The sequence below is a fragment of the Berkeleyomyces rouxiae genome, assembly GCF_048999995.1.
Source record: "Berkeleyomyces rouxiae strain 22BRR77 chromosome Unknown BrBRR77_ptg000012l, whole genome shotgun sequence".
Lineage (NCBI taxonomy): Eukaryota > Fungi > Ascomycota > Sordariomycetes > Microascales > Ceratocystidaceae > Berkeleyomyces > Berkeleyomyces rouxiae.
In genome coordinates this window covers 2,628,257-2,650,964 of record NW_027396502.1, presented here as the reverse complement: position 1 = coordinate 2,650,964, position 22,708 = coordinate 2,628,257, and the positions used below count along the sequence as shown (strand labels likewise).

The window sequence follows — 22,708 nt, the reverse complement described above, 5'->3', positions numbered from 1 at the left end:
TTGGCCTCTAGTTTGGCGGTGTCATGGGTCATGGAAGAGATGAAGAACGTGCCATGTGGCGGTTCTAGAGTGCGATTAGCTTGGATTGTATCTTCATGTGCCCTGGACCTCTGCCTGGACCGAAGTTGGAGTGCCGGGAGGAGGAGAAGTAGGAGGAGGAGGAAGGTCTTCCCGTACAATGCATGCATGCATGTATATATATTGCTTTCTATACACTCACCTTAAGAAAAAGGACCACTTCCTACACCGCATGCGTCATCCCTATTCAAGACACCAACACTTCCTGAAGATCTGTACCCTCCAATAGTATGAATCGCTAGTTGTAGCAATCCTTCCTTCTGGACCTTTGTTCTCCTGCGAACAGCCAAATGGATATGCATGTATAACTATGTGTGCATGGCAGACGCTAACCTTGTATGTGGCATTCTTCTTCTGATATAAGCTGCCGCAGTCGCAGGCAAAGCTCCCAAAGGGCCTGCTCGCTCACCCCTTCCCTCGAGCTCCAGTTCTTCTACTTCCAGCTTCTCCCAGTTCATTTATGTCTTGATGGGCTTCCTGCCGAAGGGAGCCGAAGTTTCAATGGTACGTTACCCAGGAGTGCTGGCTGGCTGGCCTTACGAAGCTATACGTCTGAGTGTCTCGTCCTATAGTCTTGGTTTATTTTCTTCATTCATCTTGCTTCTCTCGGTAACCGTGCTGTTTGATTTCCGATTTCCTGTTTAATAGTGTCATGCTAGGGCTTGTATATTGTTACGTCTTTGTATGTGCTATTTGTTACACGGCAACTATGTATAGTTAACTAACTAGCTATCATATGTGTGCAAGTATAGGCTGCAGCCGAGAGAATGAAATATACGCAGGGCACTCATGATACGGGCCTCAACATTACATCAAGTCTCGCTGATCTCAAGCTACGCCCAGTTCTCGAAAGTAGGGCGGCGCTATTTGTGCTTGAAGACTTGTAAGCCAGATACCTCTGTTCTCCCTTCTGAATCCCGCGGTGCAGAAAAAAAAATGTGCTGCAGAGATCGTCTGAGACAGCGCAACTCACACGTTTCCATGACGCATTCCTGGGCTTCTGCTCACGTTGCGTTCCTGGTCCCTTGTTGGCGATCCCAAGCTGGTCTGGTCTGGCTGGAGCTAGAGCTACATAAAGTATGTGTGTATGTATGTACATATGTACATACATATGTACAGTACAGCTTCGTTCCTTTGCTGTGCAAATAGAGTTGCAACTAGCAGTAGCCCTGCTGCAACGAGACCCGATCGCCTGAGAGTACCAAGGTGCAGAGACAAAAAGGGAGAGTGCGGCCATAATCTCATGTATGTACAGCTAGTTATGCACTTTGGCTGATGTTGATATTTGTCAAAAGACTTGGTTGGTCAAAGCCGAGGCTCCGCGTCAGGAGCTGGACTGGCGGTCACATCCATGATATGCCTCTTGGATCAGATCATGTCAGAGCCAGCGTTTGGCTGTTATAGTTACCGCATATAGCTAACTACATAGGTATGTATCAATCAAGCACACAAAAAGAACACACAGACACACATCAACACCCACATGGCGGTCCGCGTGGCTGGGCTGGTCCATCATGCCACTTTTTTCTGTAGCCTGTTTTTTCTTTTTTGTTTCGTTATCCCTGGTGCAATACAACCCGACTCACTCCCTACCTGTCTCGCTCAAGCATGGCAATATTCCAAATTCCAAATTCTGGTCTCGCGACTTGGATTTGGATTTGTGCAATACCACCCATACATGTATACCCCTTTGCTTGCAACCAACCCCAACTGTCTAACCCTTGTGTAGACAGGCTCCCCTGATCTCGCTGGCCATTTACACCCCTCCTGGAGTGAGTGAAGCACGCATGTATGAATGTATGTAGGTATTACAGGGGACCTTCTGAAATACACCTTACAAATGACTTTTATACTTTACATCTCGGACGAGAAGCATGCGTCGGGTCGGATACGACAAAGACTCTTGTCTGGAGCATATTGATACATGTATATACGTATAAATAACTATGGGTAGACGGAGAACGAGGAACGGGTGCCAGTGAGAAAGGAAATAAGTGAGTAGGTGTGTGAGAGAGAGAGCGAGAGCGAGAGCGAGAGTGTGTGTATGAAAGAGACTGAAAGCCAGAGGGCCTCGCTCACGATGAAAGCTTTGACACCAGAGCCCCACGAACAAGCAGCCAGCCAAGTCCTATATTTAGTGGCCCCCGACTGTGATGAGTGATGAAAACTCGCGGCTTGGATCGGCTTGATACACCTAGAAAACAGCTATGTCGTCGTGCCCTCCGTGCGTCGCACTGGCTGCTACGCGCAGGCCGGCACGGTGCGCGGGCGGGCTCGCACGTGTACGTGTTGATGAGGAGGAGGGTAATTGCGTGCGCAGAAAATAGTAGGCAGGCAGAGATGCTTGCTTGCTTTGGAGAGATGCTTGTAGAGGTGCCGCCGGGAGGTAATTCCGTCACACGGTGGGAAAGAACGGAGCAGGAATGTGACACGGCGGGAAAGCAAAAGGGGAGGCGAGAAGGGTAAGAGGAAGGAGGAGGAGAGGAAGGAAGGAAGGAAGGAAGGAAGGAAGGAAGGAAGGAAGGAAGAAAGAAAGAAAGAAAGAAAGCAAGGGAGAGAGAGGAAGGAGGGAACGACGGCAGCAAGAGCAAGAGCAGGCAGAATGGGGCAGGCGGGCGACGTTGCGGGCAGGTACGGGCAAGAGCGGAGGGTGTGTGTGGCGTTGTGGCTGATCTGACAGTAGACGCAGCCACAGAGAGTTCGTGATGAGTGTAAGTGAATATAAGTAAGTAGTTAGCTACCACAAGTATCTGTGTACATATATACTGGATGTTCAAAACCTCTGGCTCTCCAAAGCTGGAGAAACCTGTCATGACGCTCACTGATTGGTCGTGATGTTTGCACTTCTGCAGGCGATAGCTGCTCGACGCCTCAAGGTTGCTTCATGGATTTGTACATTAGTTGACGAGTTACAGGTACATAGATAACTAGTTAGATGTATGTATGTACATAGCTGTGTAGTTATGTACCTGTGTACTTGTGTGTAATGACAGACGTTGCATGTGTCAGTCCTGCTGGCTGTTTAGGGAATATTTCCTGTTTTGTCGTGGTTGTTCTTTTGTTCTTTTTTGCCTTCTTTTCCGTCCTTCTTGCGTGTTAATTCTTGTTGCTAGAAGCCGAGAAGAAACAAGGAAGAAAAGAAAAAGAAAGCAAAGGAAGGCCAACCACAGACGAGATAGGCCCTGTGGCGGGCGGATATAGCCACGCCCCCCGCCTCCATCCCCGTGACTGACTAGACCTGGACTGACCTCAAGCCAACCCTGGCTGGCCACTGAGCCTTTTTCCCTTCCTCCAGCTCCTGAGTGGACTTAGCTTCAGAGACAACTCGGTTACAGGCAGCATTCACAGGCAGGATGGAAGGATAGAGAGAAGATTGAAGGCCGGACAGGAAATGGCCAGGGCTTTTGGCGTTGTCTGACCATGTGGCTTTTGTGCGGCTTGTCACGGAGGGCGATGGAGATGGTGGCGTCATTGGGCGGCGAGGGGAGGGGCCGAGAAGGGGAGAGAAGACGGGTAGACTCGGGCTGTTAGGGTCGGCGGAAGAGGCAGCGAGACGGACGACGGAGTGCCAGCCAGTCAGGCCGGCGCTTCATTGTTGGAAGCATATATCAGAGTGAGTTTGTATGGTGGGAGGTCTCTCTGGCCTCCCCTGCTCTTTGGCTGCTCCCTGGCCACACCCATCCACAGGCCCCCCCGTCTAATGTCACGCACGCCCCTCGTCTCTGGCTCGTCTCTAACCCCGCCGTGGCCCTGTCTGCACGCACATTGCATCCCAAATGCTGCACACACATTGTCTCTATTGGGATCTGGCTAGACCCCTTTTCAACGACCCCCCCTCTGGGCGTTTTATTGATTTTATCGAGGGTGTCAAGTACTCAGGTATTATATTCTGGCAACTGCCCTCGGTTAATTGCAGGCCATTTAATCGGCCCACCTGCCCGCATACGAAAAGATCACGCTCGGCAGCCAGCTTTTTTTTTTTTTTTCTTTCTTTGCGACTTTATGAAGCGTCGCCGTCGCTCGCTGTCGTCGCTTGTCTTCCTTTCTTCTTCCCTCCCTCGCTCACCATCCTGAAATTGCGCTGCTTTATTTGCTGCTATTTATTGCCCTTCCTTCTTATCACGCCTGTTATTTGCCGGATTTTTTCGTCGTTCGGCGCCTTACCACCGCCCACACCACCAGAAAGCCAGACACTCGCAATTGTCTCCTCTTATTCCTTTTTCTCACTCGCTCCCGAGAAACACCACTAGCTTCGCTTGACGATAAAACCTGCGAAATAAAAACAAAAAAACCACTAGATCCTTTTCTCTTCTATGTGGGACCTGTTCTTTTTGGACGGCTTGTTTTGTGTTTAAGCTGCGGCCCATTCCCGCTGTGCTCCCCGTCGTCGCCTTGGAAGTCTCTACTCTGCTTGCTTCCTTACTTATATCAACTACGCCCCCTCCACCTCCTCTGGGCTCTGGCTGTTGGTTGTTTTTCTTGAATCTTTTTCTTTAATTCTATTACGCCTGACTGTCCCGTCTCCGTATTAGATGGACTCTTCTTCCGCCATAGCAAACTATCCACCGTCTCCTGCTGCTCCTGCTCCCACTGCTGTCTCGTCGTCTCCCACCTCTGCCAAGCCTGATTCTTCTTCTCCCACCGCCACATCCGCTTTCTCGGCGCTGTTCTCCTCGGCCAATTCTCCCATCCAGGCTCCGCCGCCGGCTGCTCTCTCCAACTCGAAGCTCCTGTCCCGCCGCCAGTCGCTGAACCTCTCGCTCTCGTCCCGCAACCGAAGCATCTCCCATACGGCCTCGCAGACTAAGAACCTGCTGGCCTTTGCCTTCAACGCTTTCGGCTCCTTTACCGACTCGTCGGGGACGTCCAGCAGTGCCTCGCGCCTCACCAACGGCCAGGCCAACTCGTCGCTCACCAATCTCTTGGCTCTGCCCGCCGGCGCAGACAAGAACCTCTCTGCCCAGTCGTCGAGATCGTCTCTGAGACGTGGAAGTGCGACCACTATTGCCAGCGCTACCGGAACTGTGACCGCCCTCTACGGCCGCGAACCCGAGTCTCCTGCCCTTGGACTTGTCTCCGCCGGCCCCTCGCACCACAAGAAGCAGCAGTCCGTGAACCTGGGCGGCCCTGTGACCTTTGCCTTTGCCTCTCAGTCCTACGACGACACCGACCCGTCTCTACCTCCGCCCGTCAAGGTCGGCCCCAACTCAAACGAAATGCATCAAACATCTTCCCGCCTGCTACGCATGACCGATGATGATCGGCCTTTTACTAGAGTAAGTGACATGGAAACCCGCACATGGTGTAATGCAATGTCTTCTGAAGCCCTTGCTGACCTCGTCTTCTTATGCTTCAACAGGATTTTAAGGATCTATTCTCTACGCTAATTGTTAGCCTGCTTCCTCTCGGTTCTCATCGCGTACGCCTCACCCGTATCGAGTACACTTTCCTGTCTGAAGATGCCATCAACAATCTCAGCTCTCTCAAGTTCTCCCAGTCCAACCGCATGCCCGATCCCAAGGACCCCTCGCGCATTGTCACTACCACCACAACCACCACCTTTTCCATGGCCAAGAACATGGCGAGGTCCATCTGCCAACGCTTTGTCGAGGCCCGGTTTATTGAGTCTGCCGACGGTCGCTACCAGCAAGTCTACAGCATGAAGGGCCAGGTCTGGCAAATGACCCCCAAGGGTCTTGCCGTATTGGACCGTTTCTGCCAGCGCAACGGCATTACCCAAAAGCAAATCACTGAGCTCATCAACCGCGGCCTTTTGCAGCTGGTTGTTCTCGAGCGTGACTTGCAAAGCGACAAGCTCATCACCAACAAGGGCATCATCGAGGTTATCTTCCGCCGTCTCATTGGCACTCGCGGCCCGAATATCAAGAGCACTGTAAGCTCTGCCGACTCAGACTCTTTGCATGACTACCGCGACGGTCTCACCGGTGTCAAGATGGCCGCCGAGCGCCGCGTCAACGGCCGCATCTACAAGGACACCTTTACCGGCAAGGCCATTTGCGACTGGCTCATGGACTGTGCCACCATTGTGGAGCGCAAGGAGGTCGTCGAGCTTGCTGCTCTGTTTGTCGAACATAACCTGGTCGAGAGCGTCATTGCCGACCGGACTCACGTCTCCCAGCACCCCCAGAACGCCAACTTCCAGCCCACCAAACACGCCATATATCAACTGACCCAGCGAGGAAAGGACATGGTTAATGGCGTGACACCGCGTGGACGCTCTTCGGAAGGCGGTGGCCCTGCGGCTGCGGACTCCTCTTCTGCCAATGGTCGCGCTGCTCCTGGTCGCGACTCCAACACCCAGCGCTTAGAGAAGATTCTTAACGATGCCGCCCTGCGTCTGCTCTTCCGCGAGAACCTGCGCGAAACACACTGCGAAGAAAACCTGTCGTTTTACATGGATGTCGACGAGTTTGTCGAGGCTTGCCGCATGGCCATTCACGCCGCCCAAAAGAACCTCACTAACGCCGCCATGGAAACCATTAAGGAGATCATGGCTCAGGCCTATGGTATCTACAATGCCTTCCTGGCTCCTGGCTCGCCTTGTGAGCTCAACATTGACCACCAGCTCCGCAACAACTTGGCCATGCGCATGACCAAGGCTGTTGGCAAGGACGTCACCATGGTTGAGACTTTGCAAGACGTCATGGCGCTGTTTGAAGATGCGCAGAGTGCCGTGTTCAAGCTTATGGCTAGTGTGAGTATTGCCCTCCCCATCATGATTAATTACCTGACACAGATTCGCTAACACATTATTTTTTTACAGGACTCGGTACCCAAGTTCCTCAAGGCCTCCAAGTACGAGCACACTCTGATGGAGTACGACTTTGACATTGGCCTGAACCGCATGCCCGAACGGAGCCTGAGCCGGTCTACCCGGAATTAACAAAAACACCGAAAAAAACTAGACAAGCCGGGAAGGGAGCAAGAAGCCCGGCGGGCGGGGACTGCACTACACGGAGATTTGTGTACACACGCTCGAGGCTCCTGTACCCGTTCTCTTTTTTCTTCATGTCTCGTCAAGTCATGGCCTGTTGTCTCTGCATCGTCGTCGTCTTCCTTCCTGTCCATGCTTGTACTTGCAGTAACGCTATTTCGCACGATATCCCTCATACTTGTTTCTTTTTGGTCTTTTATTTCTTTTTCTTTCCTTGTGGTTCCCCCGTTGCGTTCTACCACCTGCTACGATGTCATACTCATACTTTTTTTTCCTTTCCGTATTCTTCCTCCCCCCTTCTCAAGTTTTCTCTTCTTTGTTTTGGCGTGGCTGTCGGCTGTTTCATAGCTGCCGCTTCTTTTCACCCATCTTCTTTTTTCTTTTTAGGTATATTTTGCATCTTGATCAGGGGATCTCTGGCGTTGCCTTGATATTTTGGACACCTACTATTTTACTCTAACTGTTTTTTTTTTCTTCTGACACCATTTATTGCGTCCTGGTTTTGGTATCTACCCGCCTATTGTTTGTCATGGGATTTTCTTTTTGTTTTTTTCTCTTAGTACTTTTCTTTCGCTTTTGGTTTTCTTTTTCCTCCCTTGCGTTGCCATCTCCATAGTCTCTCTCCCCCCCCCCCCCCCGCTATCTACATTGAATTCTAGCGTTTATAGGAACATGGAATCGTCCATACTTGGTTACTCTTCTTTTGTTATTTGATTGTCGGTAGACTTCATTGTACAGCGCCAATCCTTCTAAAGTGACTATGCATGTCAGAAAGTCGAGGTGTGACGTCGCGTCATCGTCTGACATGTTCTATAGATCTAGTCGCTTAGGGCTGTACCGAGTGACCTACCACTGTGAGTATAACAGACAGCTTTCAAGGTCCTTTTGTGCTTGGGGAGCAGAATGGCTGGTGTTTAAAGAGGCCGTAGTAGGTTGACCTTTGGTGGTCAGTCTCTAGACAGTGTCTAAGGGGCGTCAGCTGAATAGGCCGAGACGCGGTTAGAAAGCCGGCTCCGTTGTTCTAGAAAGCCTTGTTTTAATGTGATGCAGGAGAGGATAGGATTGCTTTTTGGGTCTGTTTTTTTTTCTTTTTCCTAAAAAAAAAAGGAGGAGCGAGCTGGACTTGCCAAAAAAGCCTGACAGGGAAGACCTCCCCACCAAGACACCAAATAATTAAGACGCCTCTCTCTCTTTCGGACTGTCTGAAGATTCCGCTGCTTCCGTGAAGGAGGGGGGGGAAGGGGAGGGGAGACAAAGCCCCAAGAAACCAAAGGCACAACAAGACAAAACAAGGACAAGAGAACCCCCAGAAAAGGAATGTGAATTCTTATTTTTTCTCTTGTTCGATATCAAGGTTGTGGTGAAAGAAGCACTGGACGGACAAGTGGTGATTTCTTCTTTTTTTTTTCCCCTTTCTTTTTCTAGTTATTGTGTTGGGCATATGAACAGGCTCCTTGCCTCGATTTCTGTCTTGCGAAAACCACCGACACTCGATTATCGCGTATTCTAATTCTACGAGGCATCATTTCTTTTCATCTCGTGGGATTTCTTGTTCGTCTTGTTCTTGAATGAATAACCGCTTCCCCTAAGAAAAAAAAAAAAACTTAACCCCGTGCTATCTCTGTTCTCTTGCGGTTACTGCCTTTTTTTTTTTTTTCTCTCTCGCCACCCTTCGACCTCGAGTGCCGTCGAGAGAAATGCGCCGGTATTTCCTCATCGCCGCAGCTGCAGCAGCGGCCGTAGCAACTACCATCACGCCAGCAGCAAGAGCAACTGCCTTGTTGGGCAGTTCGATTAGTACAGGTACAAGTACAGGCAGTAGCACTGGCAACAACGCTGCCGCTGCGGCCGCCGTCGATGCCATCCGGGTACACGACGACGGCCAGAATAGGCAAATGCAAATCCTACACGGGAAGAAAAGGCAGCTACCACCGCTACCGCTGTTGGATGGTAGCACAGGGTCGGCGTGCCGAAAAGAGCAATTGCTGCTCGAGAGGGCGCGGGAGCCGTCTGGTGGGGCCGCTGGTGGGGTGCCTTCGGATCCACTTCGGCGTCGGAGTGGGCGGGATTCGGCGTTACACGATTCAGAGCTACAACTACAACTGCATCAACGACAGCAAGAAACGTGCAGAGAGCCAGTTCAGCAGCTGCTGGAGCCAAGAAGGAACTACCATTCGCGGGCCGAAGGAACCGAGGTATGTTTATTTCGTCTCGTGTGAATCCCACTCACTAACACATGAGATGTCCTCCCCCTGGAGACAGACTATCCCAACCATCAAGCCCCCGCCAGAGCACATTGAGTCAGATGCACGGCTAGAGGTGCAGCGGCCTCCGTCCAGACGCACGGACCGGCAGGCGCCGGAGGCCAGGCAGACAAGGCCCAAAGACACGTTTCTCGGGCTGGTGATTGCGGTTGGCGGCGGTGCGTTGGCGTTTGCGACGTAGTGAGGAGCGTCTTTTGTTTTTTATTATCTTGATTGCTGGACTCATGGCTGCATATCCAGTGCTGATTCTCTTGTTCTTGTCACATATCTTGCTGGTACCAGGCGTGTTCAATACTGTATCTAATTCCATTCAAGGCCGAGGGAGTCTGTACTAGACCCTTGCCTACGCTATATCTGTCTATCTTGACAAAGAAACATAAAACTAAAAAGACCGCAAAACGCTAAACTTTCACCGTGATATCATAACATCATACATACGAAACACCGTACGAGCCAAATCTCTGTGTCAACCATTAGTCATCCGCAAACGGGTTTGCCGTCGCCAGGTCCGTGTAGTCCTGCTTATGCGCATTCGGATACTTGTGCACCACGCTGACAGCTGGCTTTAGTCTGCCGCCCGACGGCGGCGGCGGCGGGGGTGCTGCCTGGCTGATGGACGCGACCCACTTCTCAATGCGCAGCGGCGCCGGGTACGCAAGCGCGTTCTTTGCGCCGCCACCGCCACGGTAGTGGAGGCCCTGCTGCTGGTTCTTGATCTCCATCTCGCGCACGGCCTGGATGGCCGCCATAGCGCCAGGCGACAGCTCCGTCTCGGGGTCCTCGGGGTCTGAGGGCGAGTGGAACGGCAGCTGGTGCGCAACGGCGTATTGTCTGAGCTGCTGCTCGAGCGGGCGGCCCGGCCTGATGGCGCCGCGGGCAGCACCTACGGGCGGCTCCTGCTCGGGCAGCACCGATGAGGCCGTCGTGGACAGCGAGTTGCGCAGCGTCGGCGTCGTCGAGTCGGGCGACTCGGGCAGCCGCAGCCGCTCGCCGCTCTTGGGCGCCACGACATCGTCGGGCGTCGTGTTGAAGCTGAACTCGCGCTGCAGGCCGGCGGGGCGCGTCGGCGGCGGCGGGTGTGCGGGTTGTAGCTGGCTGCTGGCGCTGGGCTCGGGCGTCAACTGGTTGCGCGGCAGCGTGTACTCTTGTCGCCCGGCAGAAGGCTTCCGGCCGTGAACGGCCACCTCGCGCGAGAGGCCGCGTGCGTGGCGCGTAGGCGGCGCGGGGTCCATGGCGGGGACCTTTTGCACGGTGCGGATGGGCAGGGAGCGCTCGACGTGGCCGGAGCCCTGCGGCTTGGATTGGGCGAGCTGCTGCTGCATGCGCAGGCCGGCCATGAAGTGCGGCTCGGGGCGGGGGGCGGGGGCGACGGGCTTGGGCTGGGTCTTGCCGACGAGCAGGGGCGCGGGCGACTTGGAGTTGCGCGGGATGATGAGAGGCGAGAGGTAGGGTCTGGCGGAGCGGGCGCGTTCCTCGTCGCCGTCGACGACGAAGAAGTCGAGCGGATCGTCGGCGACCCATGGCTGGTTGGAGCTGAGGAATGGCGTCGAGACGGGGCGCGAAGGCCGGCGGGTGTCAGCGGTCATCGGAACGGCAGGGTGGTTGTTGCCGTGGCTGTGGGAGCGCTGGCGCGAGGTTGGCGGCAGGTAGAGGTTGTTGGAGAACAGGGGCGTCTGCTTCTGTTCAGGCTGGGCTTCTTCGAGCTGCTCGGCTTGCAGGTCTAGCGGCGTGGGCACGTGGCTGTTGGACTTGGCGGCCTTGGAGGCAGAGAAGGATGACGGCTGGGCGTAGGATTGGTTGAGCGACGGCGCAGAAATGCTGCGGTAGTGGGCGCTGCCGTTCGAAGACACAGCGCTGGGGATCACGGGCGTTGCCGTGTCCAGATGCACGTCTAGTTGGGGGAACTGGGAGCCCTCGACGCGAGGAGTCCGTATAGGAGGCGGGCTCAGAGCGCTGATGATCATGCTGTCGCGCGTGCCGTCAGACACGGGCGAGATAACCGAGGATGTGTAGCTGTCCATGGTCTCGTTGGTGAAGGTGCGCACCGGCGTCCGGGCGGGAGAGGGCATGCGCGAGTGGGGCTGCGAGCGGGCCTCTAGTTTTCTATACTGTGGATCTTTCAGCTGCTCGCGCAGCTCCTGGTCAAAGGCGAGCAGAGGCTGGTACATCTCCATCTTGTAGTTGTAGTGAACCGGCGACGGCTCGGTGCTGAACTGCGGCATGTCGACGGGCCCGTTGGTCGAGGCGCCGAGAAAGGGCTTGCTGCTGTGGCGGCGCGCACGCTGCTGCAGCTTTTCCGTCAGGGCATTCTGCGACTTCTTGATCATCTTCTTGATGTATCCGCTCATCAGCGTCGGGCAGCGGATCTCGACGTCCTCGCGCACGTACAGGCCGGACGGCGGGGCATTTTCGGGCGCGCTGTAGCCGTCGGTGCGGCGGTCGCCCTCGCCCGGCAACCGGCCGCCCAGCATCCATGCCGAGCGAATGTCAATGTTGAGTGGCGCGTAGCTGTGGGCCGTGCAGCCGACGGGCGTCGACTCGAGCGCAATGGTGTACGATGAGTCGCCCGTCATCTTGTTGCTACCCGGCAGGTGCCACCCCTTGCCGCGGATCTGGTACCACGAGCAGCTGCGCTCGTCGGGCGGGCAGTTTGCAGGCGCGCGGATGGCCTTGTGGGAGACGACTAGTGGACTGAGGTAGAGCATCGCTTCGTGGGAGTGGAGAAAGGCGAGGACGATTTCACGGCCCATGCCCGCAGGCACAGGCGTGATGTTGGTAAAGGTAGTTCGTTTAGACATAGAAGTGAGAGGGGTGTATAGAAGAGGTAGACAATATGGAGTGATGTGAGGTTAAAGAAAAGTATCGTGGGTGTAAGTTGTAAAAGAAGTGCTGGCTGGGAAAAAGGAATAGCAGTGTAATGCAAGCAAGACTTGAGAAAGATGGAAGAAAGAAGGAAAAATGGAAAAAAAGAAAAAAGAAAAGCAAATGCTAAATGCAAAACGTCTCAAGAAGAAGAGGAAGGGAAGGAAAAATAAAGATCGCTGCCACGCGGCTTCAGAATGTTTTCATAGCCCAGCTCGTCTTGTCTCGTCTCGCCTTCACGCTCGAGGCATTCAGCGGCACGCGGTGAGGCAACTTCGAGACTTCGAGGACTGGACTCGGGGAGAGAGGACTCGAGACTCGGGGAAAGGCAGGAACGCAGAACCTCGTGTCCGCTCCTTCCTCTTTCTCGTTTTTTTTTGTCCCTTGTGGGGTGGCTTATAGCACGTTTTTCTTGCCTATTTGGGACTGCTGTGGCTCCTTCCTTCCTGCACGCCAGCCAAAGTGCCTGCCTGCCTGGGGGACGTGGCTTTTTTCTCGGGCTGTGTGACACGACGAGAGGAAAGAGGGGGAAGGCTCTTGCTGTTTTTTTATCTCTTTCTCTTGCCGCGTATGCTATTTTTTGCTCGCTGGCCGAATAGGCAGCTTCTCCAAGACAATGGTCTGGAGTGGGACGGTTTGCTTGCGGTAGTTGCTCGGTTGTCTGTTGTGTTGTTTGTATTCCAGGACTCGAGGAGACAAACGACGAGTTCTAGAACTTGTAGCCAGAGAAATGACGTAGTTGGGGCGGATCGAGAACCTTGGAAAGCCAATGTGAAATAGATTAATACGAGAGTACGGCGAAAGAAGAAGAAAAGAAGTAGACGAAGAGAAATGAACAAAAGGCCAAGGACTTCCTGTGCTTCTTTGCAGAATTGCATTGCTGGCATGCCGGATGCTTTATATTGCTCCATCTGTATCCTCCGTCCTCCCTCGTCACCCAAAGTCTCGGAACGAAGATAGCAACTCCCGTTACATGCCATGCTCTTTTACTGGATTCCCCGTCGCTACCACCAAGAAATGAGTGGGAAATACACAAGATTCCTGTGCCGCCTACGTTTTTAACAATTTCTCCGCATTTTCCTGGTCGCGCTTGATAGCCTTATTTTAGATCTTGTTTCTTTGTTCATTCTCTTCAGCCCATCCGAGCTTGGAGCACAGCGGAAGCGAGGGCCTAAAGTGGTTTTTTTTCTTGTCTTTTTCTTCTTCTTTTTCTACTTGGATGCAAGGGTCTGAGCTCAGCTTTGTCTGCTTGTCCCTCTTTCCCCGTCTTCGCCGCTTCCTTCGACATGGTGACGCACGACGTCGAGGAAAGAAGAAAAAGGTTCAACTATTTATGCATGATCGCGAGGTCCATTTCCTGTTCATGTTGCCCCGTTGCTCCGGCCAGCGGAATCTCTTGCATAGATGAAAGCCGCCGAAGTCTCGGGCACGCTGGGGCCCGCCCGCTCACGGCTCGGTTTATATGCAGCACCCACCCGCTGCTTGCTTACTCAAATACTCTCCTTCTCCATCTTCTTCCTCCCTGCTGCTATCCAAGCCTGCAAGTAGAATCGCCCCCATCTCCTGTTTATTCATAACCTCGCCCACCCTCTGTATTGATTCCAAGAGAGGCTATGCTACACTGCCAGCCTGTCCAGCCAACATTGTTTCCGTCTTGTTTGGGAACATTCGCGGATCAGACAACCTGTAGCTGATTATGATCTCATTGGCCCGATAGGTCTGGGGGAGGGAGGATTCAACACAAGAAAAAAAGGCAGACAAGAAGAAAATGCATGTTTCCATAAATCATTTCAAAGCCCCGCCAGTAAAGCAATATTACAGGCAAACAAAAGGCACTTTTGCTCTGCGCAAGTCCTTGGGCTTGGAAGTGGTGCACTTAAGTTCCAGCACATTAAGAAAAAAAAAGTTGTGGCTCCGGTCTAACCACCCCTGATCCCAAGCTTTCGCTGCCATTTATAGACGAAACCCATGTCGACTCCCAAAGCGTAACACAATACGCCTACACCCTTGCCGCCAACACCCCTGCTGCCAATACCCCTACCCTCGACCCTTGACCCTCTGTCCTCTGCCCAATGCTACTGCGCGGCAGTTCAAATCTCTCGGCACCACTTGGCCATTGGCGCGCTCAACTTGGCGCCCACAGGAATATCCTCCAGCGCCATGTCAACCTTCCACATCTTACTCTCCAGCCCACCCATCTGGCCTCTGCCGCCGACGCTGGCTGGCACCAGCAGCCCGGCACCCACCAGCTTCTCCCAGGAAATGCCCGCCACGCCACGGCCCCAGACACGCACACCGCCGCCCAGGGCCAGCATGCCGGCCTGCACGCGCTGCTTGCTGACAAGCGACGTGTACTCGTCGTATGCCATGGCGAAATTGACCGTATCCGTGTGGGCGACAATGTCGAGACGTGCTGCGGCGATCAGCAGCGACAGGTCAAGGTCAGACAGCGAGGCAAGGATGTGCGCCTTAGAGGGCGGTGCCGACAGCGATACGGCGCCAACAACAGCGTTGGGAGCTAGTGTGTATTTGGACGAAGATGTGGCTGGTGCGGCTGCGGGAATGCGCAAGGGCAGTGTCGTAGGCTGGATAAGCGACAGTGGCAGCACGCAGGTTGCTAGAAAGGCGGGAACCGACTTGGCTGAGTAGAAGTGGTGCTTGAGGAGCTTTTGAAAGTCGCCCTGCTGGTGCAGCTGCCCAATCATGTCGGCCCAGAAGCTCTGGAAAGCTGCAAAGCCGTCAGCCTTCGTGTCTAGCCCTTCCTTGGCGGCATCATCCTCGTCAATAATTAGGCCCTGCCGACACACATCCCAGAAGCCAGGCAACGATCGTGCAGGCATCATGTAGACATAGCGGTGGCTGAACCGCGACTTGACTCGCTTTTCCAACATGTCCACCACATCCAAACGTGTCGTACACCCAATGACGCCCACGGGCGCCTTTCGTGATTGAGCAATGTCAAAAAGGTTGTACAAAAGAGTCTGGCGCGGGTGATAGGCAAACATGTCGAACTCGTCAATGATGAAGATAACCGACTTGGATGTGACGCCTTCGGCCTCAGGACCAGTAATCTCAGTAGGATGGGACAGCAATGCTAAGAGAGAAGCCAGTGTATCCGCATAGCTGGTCTAGAAACAGTTGTAAAAAAATGTATTAGCATTGGAACAAGACTAGGGAGCCCAAGGAAACATACCCGCTTCATCACCGTCTCATCAACCTCCATTTCCACGCCAAGTTGGCGCCAGATTTCCTTGAGCGCCAGCTTGTCGTCCGTATGCACAAAGCCATTCAGTCGTACGACATGGAACTTATCCGCGTGGTCGATATTCATCTCATCAATAATGCTCTCGACCATCTGAAGCCACAATAGTTAGCAAGTCTCCTATAACAATTGACATGGTCGCAGCAAAAGAGGCACATGGTGTGTCCACTTACCGTAGTCTTGCCGCTCCCCCGAGCTCCAATGATCAGCATGGAATTGCCCTCTCCCGCAACCACCGTCTGCTCAATCAGCTGATGCGTCTTCTCCCACGGTTCCTCCTGGCCAACCAACTTTATCCTGCGCCGGCCCGTACACCTATCTACCAAGACGCGCTGGAAACAGCGCAGATGATGCTCAAAGTTGGGGATCGGCGGCACGTCGAAGACGGGCACATCAACTTCGGGTTCTGTTTCAGAGACAGCCTCGGTTGAGCTTGTAAATTTGGCATAACGCTTTGTTGATGGCGTCTTGGTGACATCCTCTTGTGCGCAGTTGAAGCACAGCCAGTCGCCGTCTGGGATCTTGGGCACGCCGTGGCACTTTTGGTGATATCCAAGATCGCACACATCGCAGAAGAGAATCTCGTTGGGCGCAGCTGAGTCGCCCTGGCCACAAATCTGACACGTCTCATCGTCTTCCGGTTCTTCGGCAGATTCTTCGTCTGGCTGTTCCCCACGAGATGCCGACGGCGCAGCGCCCTCATTGTCGCCTTCTGACTTGGAAGACACCCCCGCCGTCTCGCCATCCACATCAGCCTCGACAGCCATCTTCTTTTGCGCCGTCTGCCTAGCAGCCGCACGAAGCTTTTCTGAAAGCGGTGTCCGGTCGTCTCCGACAGGACGGGGCAGCGCCGCGGGCGTCTGCGGCTTGCTGCGCTTCGTTGAATTGGTGCCTGGCAAGTCCTCAAAGACCACCTCGCCTGGAGTTTTGTTGCCGCCGCCCATGTCAAACATGACGTTCTTCCGCGTGCGCTCGGCCAGTGGCCCGCGGTGTCTGGAGGGCGTAAGAATGCCTTTGAGCGGCGATTTCATGGGGGATTTTATCGGTGACGTAGGTGCCGCCGTCTTTTGTGGTGACATGTTTACGAACTGGGTTGTATCCGGGAACATCATTGGCGGTTGTTGTTGTTGTTGTTGTTGGGGCAGTAACAACGGGACTGCATCATGTTGAGGTGCATATTGAAGTGAAGGCGGAAGTGGCTGTGAGCTGAGAACCGGCGGCTGGGCCATCACAGGCTGCATCTGCGACGGGTGCTGCAGCACCGGCCATGGCTGGAGCTGCGGTTGCGGCTGCAGGGCCTTGGGCGGCCGGCCCCGACGCTTAGCGGCACTCGGCGGCTTGGCAGGCGAGACGACAAACTGCTGGCCATCCAGCGGATTACTACTCGCAAACCCAGCAAAGGGGGCCATAGTGTGAGCCGAGTTTGGGAACGCATGTGGCTCGGGGCCCGCCCATCCGGTAGCCGCGGCCACGGCCACGGCATGGTAGCTGGCGGGATCGTACGAGTATAGATCGCTAGTGAGGTCGGTTCTGATGGGCGATTGGTTTTCGTCGTTGATCCGCCGCCGCTTCGAGAGAACCTTGGACGTCGATGTCGGCGTGGCTGTGGTTGCTGCAGAATGCGTGCGCTTGCGATTTGTCGTCGGTGTTTTGTCCATTGCGGCAGCGTTCGGGTTGGATCTGGTTAGCAATGGATTTCGTGAGCCTTGATAAAACACAATAGCAACGAGAAGGCACAAAACAATGGGTGGGTTGCTGTTCTTATAATACAACCCTATCAGTGAAGCCAACAATCTCAGCGACAACGCGCTGCGCGTCACTATCCCTAAACACTTTAGCAAGAAATGTATGTCACGTGATATTTGTACAACTGGAACCCTAGTTCTACTGATTCTAACCCTACTATAGCTCACAAGTCCGCTATCCAATGCCAAAACGCCAAACCCAAATGGTACATCAAGCCTCTGAAAAATTGGCTTCAACAAGAGCCAGCCAGCCAGTTACGGTGTCGCGCACCTCGTTAAATGTTGAGCCACATTTTGAAGCGCTCGTAGGCGTAGAAACTCACGGCAACCATCGGCACAACCTTGGCATAACCAATGGTGAGCCCCACAAAGAAGCCCTTGAAGCCACGTTCTTTGAGAATCACCGCCGCGGTCTCGCCAATGGTGCTGCGGTGGCCGTCGCCGACCGCTCCGCCGACTTGCATGCGGCGTCGGATAACCTCGAACGGATAGGCTGACGTCTGGGATACCATTCCCGAGACACCGCCCGAGAGCAGCTCCGCCCACGAGCGCAGCGGCGGCCGATTCTCGGGCGGCGCATTCTCGGGCCGCGGTAGTGTTGTGTAGGGGGCCAGGGATGCACTGCGGAGCAGGTCGCCCATGGTGTCGTGGGTCAAGAAAGACATTCCGGCGTACGGCAGCATGCCAATTAGCGTGGGCGCAAAGCCGCGGTAGAAGTTGGAGATACCCGACTTGAACATGGCAGAGGGCCCTGCCCCAGTGGATTCGCCGTAAATCTGGCGGCATATGGTGCGGAGTGTCGAGCGCCCGTCGCGCTTAGTCTCAAAGGCGAGCCGCACGCGGATCAGCTCGAGTGGGTATGTGAAGAAGACCGAGGTCACGCCAGCCAGAGAACCACTCACGAGGCGGCGCATGTGGGTTTCCCTCTCGGGCGAGGTGATTATGACGGCCCGGATTTGTTCGTAGGCGAGAAACTTGATCGCCGCATAGGGAAATATGCGCAAAAGTGTTGCCGAGTGGCCGCGGAAGAGTCCGCTGGGGCCTTCTAGGTCGTGTATTTGCTTCATGGCTTTGGCCACGCCAACCCAAGAGCCGGCATACCTTGCAAACTGTGGGTTATTTGACTGGAAGAGAATCTTTACCCGGTCGAGGGGAGCGACTATGGTTTTTGCCTGGGAGACACTCATAACGTTAGCAGGGTCTGGCGGTCAAGGGTTGCAAGAGTTGGACGACGTACAGCGCAGCCGGCCAGGCCGCCAGCGACTCCGGATCGCCAGACATAGTCGAGGCTGTGTTTGTTCCGTGGTTTCCGCGGTGCCACTGCCGCTGTGGTAGCAGCAGACGACCCAAAGGACGACGGCTGGGCCGAGACCTCTGAGCGCACTGCGTGCCGTGAAGACTGCAGATTGCCTGCAGTATTTGGTGGAAGCTCAGCAAGCGAGCTGTTGAGGACGGCCGGCGCCATGGCCGTAGAGTAGGGGCAATTGCGAATGGAATGGGCCGCCGTCAAGAAGAATAGAGGGGATGGAGGCGCTTGGCGGCGACGAGAAACGAGCGTTGGAATGCTCGCAAGGAGAGAAGCTGTCGAGCCGGCGAGGAAAGTCCGGGGAAGCGGAGAAGAATTTGGGGTAACTAGCAAAGACGGGTATGCGGCTCAACGTCAAGCTTGCGTCGATAACCGAGATGTCTGTAATTTTTGGATTTCTTCTTTGGCCTGCAGAAGTGAGATTTTGCTGCAGAAAAGGCGCACGAGTGAAAATGAAGTCGAGTCAAAAGAAAAAAAAACAACCAAAAAAAGCTTCACAATACTATGAGGGGAAGCAAAAAAGATGAGAGAAATTAGCTGAGGGGAGATCTAATCGATAAAAGCAACATGAGCATTTATGACAAGACAAGGCCGGGCTCTCGAGCACGGCGAAAATGGAAGAGAAAAAAAATGAAGAGTAGATTGAAGGTGAGAGAAAGTGAGGGAGAATGAAGAAAAAGAAAGAAAATGGTTACAGAGTTTCGTCCAAGAGCCCGACAGACGTCATTTGCAGGGGGCAGGAGCTCCATATTGATATTTGCACTTGCCTGTTTCGACGGCTCTTGCCCTGCCATTTTTGTGCTTTGCTTAAGCCGAGGTGAAGCCGGGTAGAGCCTTGGGCTGAGGAAGGAACGGAGACCCTGAGCCGAGAACCCGTCTTTGGACACGGCCCCACTTGTCTTGTTGACTATGGCCAGACGTTAACGACATCCTGAGTTGAGGTACAATTCCGAATTGTCATGATGGTGGTCAGGTTTAATATTTTAGTGCATATGATACTGTAAACAACACAACAGTGCAAAGTCTGAAAATGATTTTTTTTTCTCTAGCAGAGTCATAGAGCAATCCAAACAAAAAAGCTATTGTACAAGGAACAGGACCGCCTTTCTTTCTCCTCTTGATATCGTTACATAATACGCAGGCTCATTCAACCTAGTGTCCATTTTACGCAGACGGCTTAGGGCTTTGCTCGCTCTTGTTTTGCTCTGTCTTGCTGGGCGCTTCAGCTGGTGTAGTCTCTGCAACGACGGGCTCCATTGCCGCGCTGTTCTCTGCCGCCTGCATAACCGCCTCCCACTTGTCGTCGAGGACCTCGCCATTCGACCACTTTGTTTTGCCGCTCAGCAGTTCCACAGCGCGCTTTGCAAGCACCCTGCGCTCAGCCGAGGGCTTGATGGTGCTGGGGGCGACGGTCTCGGAGCGCGCAGCCACCACCTGCTGCCGGGTCAGCTCCTTAGAGTAGGCCTTGCGCGCCTCCCACAGCTTGTTGTTCCACGGCTCGAGGTCGGCCGGCGGCTCGGGCCAGGCAAACGGCTGGGCCAGCTCGACCGTCATGTACTTTTCGCTCTGGCCGCGGTGGATGCGCACGCGTTGCTGCGCGTTGTCCGTCAACGAGTTGACGACTGGCCCCGGCGCCACAAACGACCGCACTTTGGTCACTTCGACATTGTACAGGTTCCAGAGGTAGTCGCGCAGATCGAATTTAGTGAAGCGCAGGGGCACCTTGAATGTGGCAAAGTTGGGCGCTTGATTTGGTCGGTGGATCATGGAAATGGTGTGGTTTGTCCTAGACGGCGGGGTAGTGGTCAGCAAGTTAGCACTGGAATTACTTCGCTCTCGGGCTCAAAGAGCCATAAGACAAGAAGACAGTATGAATGGGACAGGCGCAAAAAAAAGAGATATCGGCTAGCCAGTCCTTGGTCTATTGTCCATTACACTTCCACCCCGTCATGGGACTCTGGATATACTTACAAGAACAGCTGCTTGTTACCAAGCTTAAAGCCCGGCGCTTTCCGGATAGCAGAAGCCATGGTGAATATTTATATCAAGCGTCTATAGACGTCTAGGTAGAGGGCTGGGAGGTCTGGACGTCGAGGGGTCGAGCGCTAGAGATGCCATCGTCTTCCAACCACCACCAAGCCTGCGAAATTTCCCTATCCACTCAGCTTTGGTGACGATTTCGACGCCACATTGACAAGGCTTGAATGGGGCTGACAAAGCGCCACATTGTTGATCATATCGCAACCTAAATGTGGGCCGACGACATCTAGGCAATGCACATGACCAACGGCTCTTCCCGTTTTGTGTGGGGCCGCCGGGGATCCTTGAGTGGGGGAGAGACTTACAAGCAAACCACCTGTTACTTGCCGCTTTAACAACTTCCATTAAATACATGCAGTCACACATCATGCCATGATATTTTTACAAATCACACACAATGCAACAGCAGTAATTATACAAGCTTTATTCGTAAATCATCACAGACATGTCAAATCTGGGGTTTCAGGGGGGTTTAGGTTGCCGCTAGAAGCATTATGACAAAAGAAAGCAAGGCTTTGTACTTGAACAAAACCATATCGACCGGCGGAGAAAACAAAAGGCAAACAATAAAAGATACACGAAATAAACAACGACCTTGGACCTGGTCGTCTTGACTGGGTTCTGTTTTTACCCCAATTACACGTCCAGTCCGTCGACAACAACGCCCTTCTGCCAGTTCCAGGCCATGGCCTTGGCAGCGGCATTGGCCGAGGTTTCATCGACTAGCGCACTCACCAAGTAAAGAGAGGCGTCAACACCGGAGCTCATGCCACCAGTGGTGATGACGCGGAGACCACCGAGGCGCATGGCGGCACGACGGACAATGGATTCGCGACGGGAGTTGGATCCCTTGAACGACATGCTTCCCTTGCTATAGCGTGGCGCGAATGGTTAGTGACACTACTGATTTACTGATGTAGGAATGGGGAGATAGCTTACCGACCATGAGATCCGCGGCGCCCAGCGTCAGACTTGCGATGGATGTACGGGTTCTCGTCTTCGTCACCAATATCAAAGCGAAGGTTGTTGACAACATAGCGCTCGTCGTCCATGACCTCGGTACGTTCCACGTTGTTGCAGACGGCAGCATAGCTGCACAAGTGCTCAAACTTGGTCATGTGATCAGGGTGCATGGTGGCAGCTAGGCCAGAAAGTAGACCCTGAGCGGCGAGGAACATGGCGCCAGTGCAAATGGCCAGAACAGAACGCTCGCGAGAAGTATCCTGCTTCTGAACCTCCGCATAAGCTCTAAGCAGAGACATAGGCTCGGCCTTGGCCATGAGGATGCTGTCGACCTCGCCGCCGACAATGACAAGCACATCAAAGTCGGCTAGACGCTGGTAGGCTTCCTTGTAGTTGATCTGAGCAGCGATCTTGGCGCCCTGCTTGGAAACGGCCTGTGGCTCGGCACTGGCAATAGTGCATTCAAAGGCCTTGCTTTCTGAATGGGGGGAAATGGTAGAGATCTGGTTAGTACTCGAGTCACATATTGCGAAGCCTGAAGATAGTAGAGGGCGGTTTATGGGGTGTGATGCAACGTACCAGAGTCGTCCTGTTCATGAAGAGCTTCGGTGAAGACTTCGTAGGCTCCACTAAAGTCAAGCAGGTCAAATCCCGGCTGCAGGGCAAAGAGAACTTCAATCGGCTCGTCGGCCACGGCCGAGGACTTGTGTGCACTCATCTTTGGCAACTTGTAGGTGTTGTGAGGTGAGGGAGAGGGTGGGAATGGAAGGGTGAAAGAGACCAAGCAGTTGGTTGCGATGGGATGTAGTACTTGGAGAAAGGGACTGGGTAAAGAGGGATTGTAAAAGACGTTGGTGGGGAAGGCAAAGACAAATCAGGGCACAGAGAAGCTTGCTGATGATGAGAGAGAGGGGCAACATGATGGCAGTCCAGAGAGCGGGATACGGCCGAATTTAAAGAGAAGCATATGGAGGAGTCATTGCAGGCAAATGGAAGGTGCGCGGAGACGAGACGGAAGTCAGGCTAGGAGCATTCAAAGGAAACTTCCCCAGCGGTGCTGTTTGGAGAGTCAGCACTTGCACTTGGATGGAGAGTAGGATGTACATGGGATCCAGGTACCACGATGGTGGTTGAGCTGGTATTCCGGTACCTCTAGACGACGGACCTTTTTGGGGATGCTGTGTGTCCCGCTTGGAGTAGCTTGCAAAGTGCCATTGGTGTCTCTTTTCTCTC

At 53.8% G+C, this 22,708-nt stretch overlaps 6 protein-coding genes across 6 annotated transcripts; 1 reads left to right on the top strand and 5 right to left on the bottom strand.

The window, feature by feature from the left end:
* Positions 1-4,610: 4,610 nt before the first annotated feature.
* On the top strand, positions 4,611-6,982 carry BROUX77_008061 (uncharacterized protein; the record flags this gene model as incomplete). Its single annotated transcript, XM_073753224.1, has 3 exons — positions 4,611-5,354; positions 5,438-6,793; positions 6,863-6,982. The coding sequence occupies 3 exons, from the start codon at positions 4,611-4,613 to the stop codon at positions 6,980-6,982; spliced, it is 2,220 nt and encodes a 739-aa protein (XP_073602354.1).
* Positions 6,983-9,770: 2,788 nt separating this feature from the next.
* On the bottom strand, positions 9,771-12,095 carry BROUX77_008060 (uncharacterized protein; the record flags this gene model as incomplete). Its single annotated transcript, XM_073753223.1, has 1 exon — positions 9,771-12,095. One exon carries the CDS (start codon positions 12,093-12,095, stop codon positions 9,771-9,773), a length of 2,325 nt encoding a protein of 774 aa, XP_073602353.1.
* A 2,154-nt stretch (positions 12,096-14,249) lies between these two features.
* Positions 14,250-17,079, bottom strand: BROUX77_008059 (uncharacterized protein; the record flags this gene model as incomplete). The annotated part of the gene is made up of 3 exons (XM_073753222.1): positions 14,250-15,287; positions 15,353-15,514; positions 15,595-17,079. 3 exons carry the CDS (start codon positions 17,077-17,079, stop codon positions 14,250-14,252), a joined length of 2,685 nt encoding a protein of 894 aa, XP_073602352.1.
* Positions 17,080-17,441: 362 nt separating this feature from the next.
* Positions 17,442-18,631, bottom strand: BROUX77_008058 (uncharacterized protein; the record flags this gene model as incomplete). Its single annotated transcript, XM_073753221.1, has 2 exons — positions 17,442-18,338; positions 18,404-18,631. The coding sequence occupies 2 exons, from the start codon at positions 18,629-18,631 to the stop codon at positions 17,442-17,444; spliced, it is 1,125 nt and encodes a 374-aa protein (XP_073602351.1).
* Positions 18,632-19,636: 1,005 nt separating this feature from the next.
* On the bottom strand, positions 19,637-20,502 carry BROUX77_008057 (uncharacterized protein; the record flags this gene model as incomplete). Its single annotated transcript, XM_073753220.1, has 2 exons — positions 19,637-20,258; positions 20,444-20,502. The coding sequence occupies 2 exons, from the start codon at positions 20,500-20,502 to the stop codon at positions 19,637-19,639; spliced, it is 681 nt and encodes a 226-aa protein (XP_073602350.1).
* A 646-nt stretch (positions 20,503-21,148) lies between these two features.
* On the bottom strand, positions 21,149-22,193 carry BROUX77_008056 (uncharacterized protein; the record flags this gene model as incomplete). The annotated part of the gene is made up of 3 exons (XM_073753219.1): positions 21,149-21,383; positions 21,452-21,953; positions 22,055-22,193. The coding sequence occupies 3 exons, from the start codon at positions 22,191-22,193 to the stop codon at positions 21,149-21,151; spliced, it is 876 nt and encodes a 291-aa protein (XP_073602349.1).
* Between the last annotated feature and the right edge of the window lie 515 nt (positions 22,194-22,708).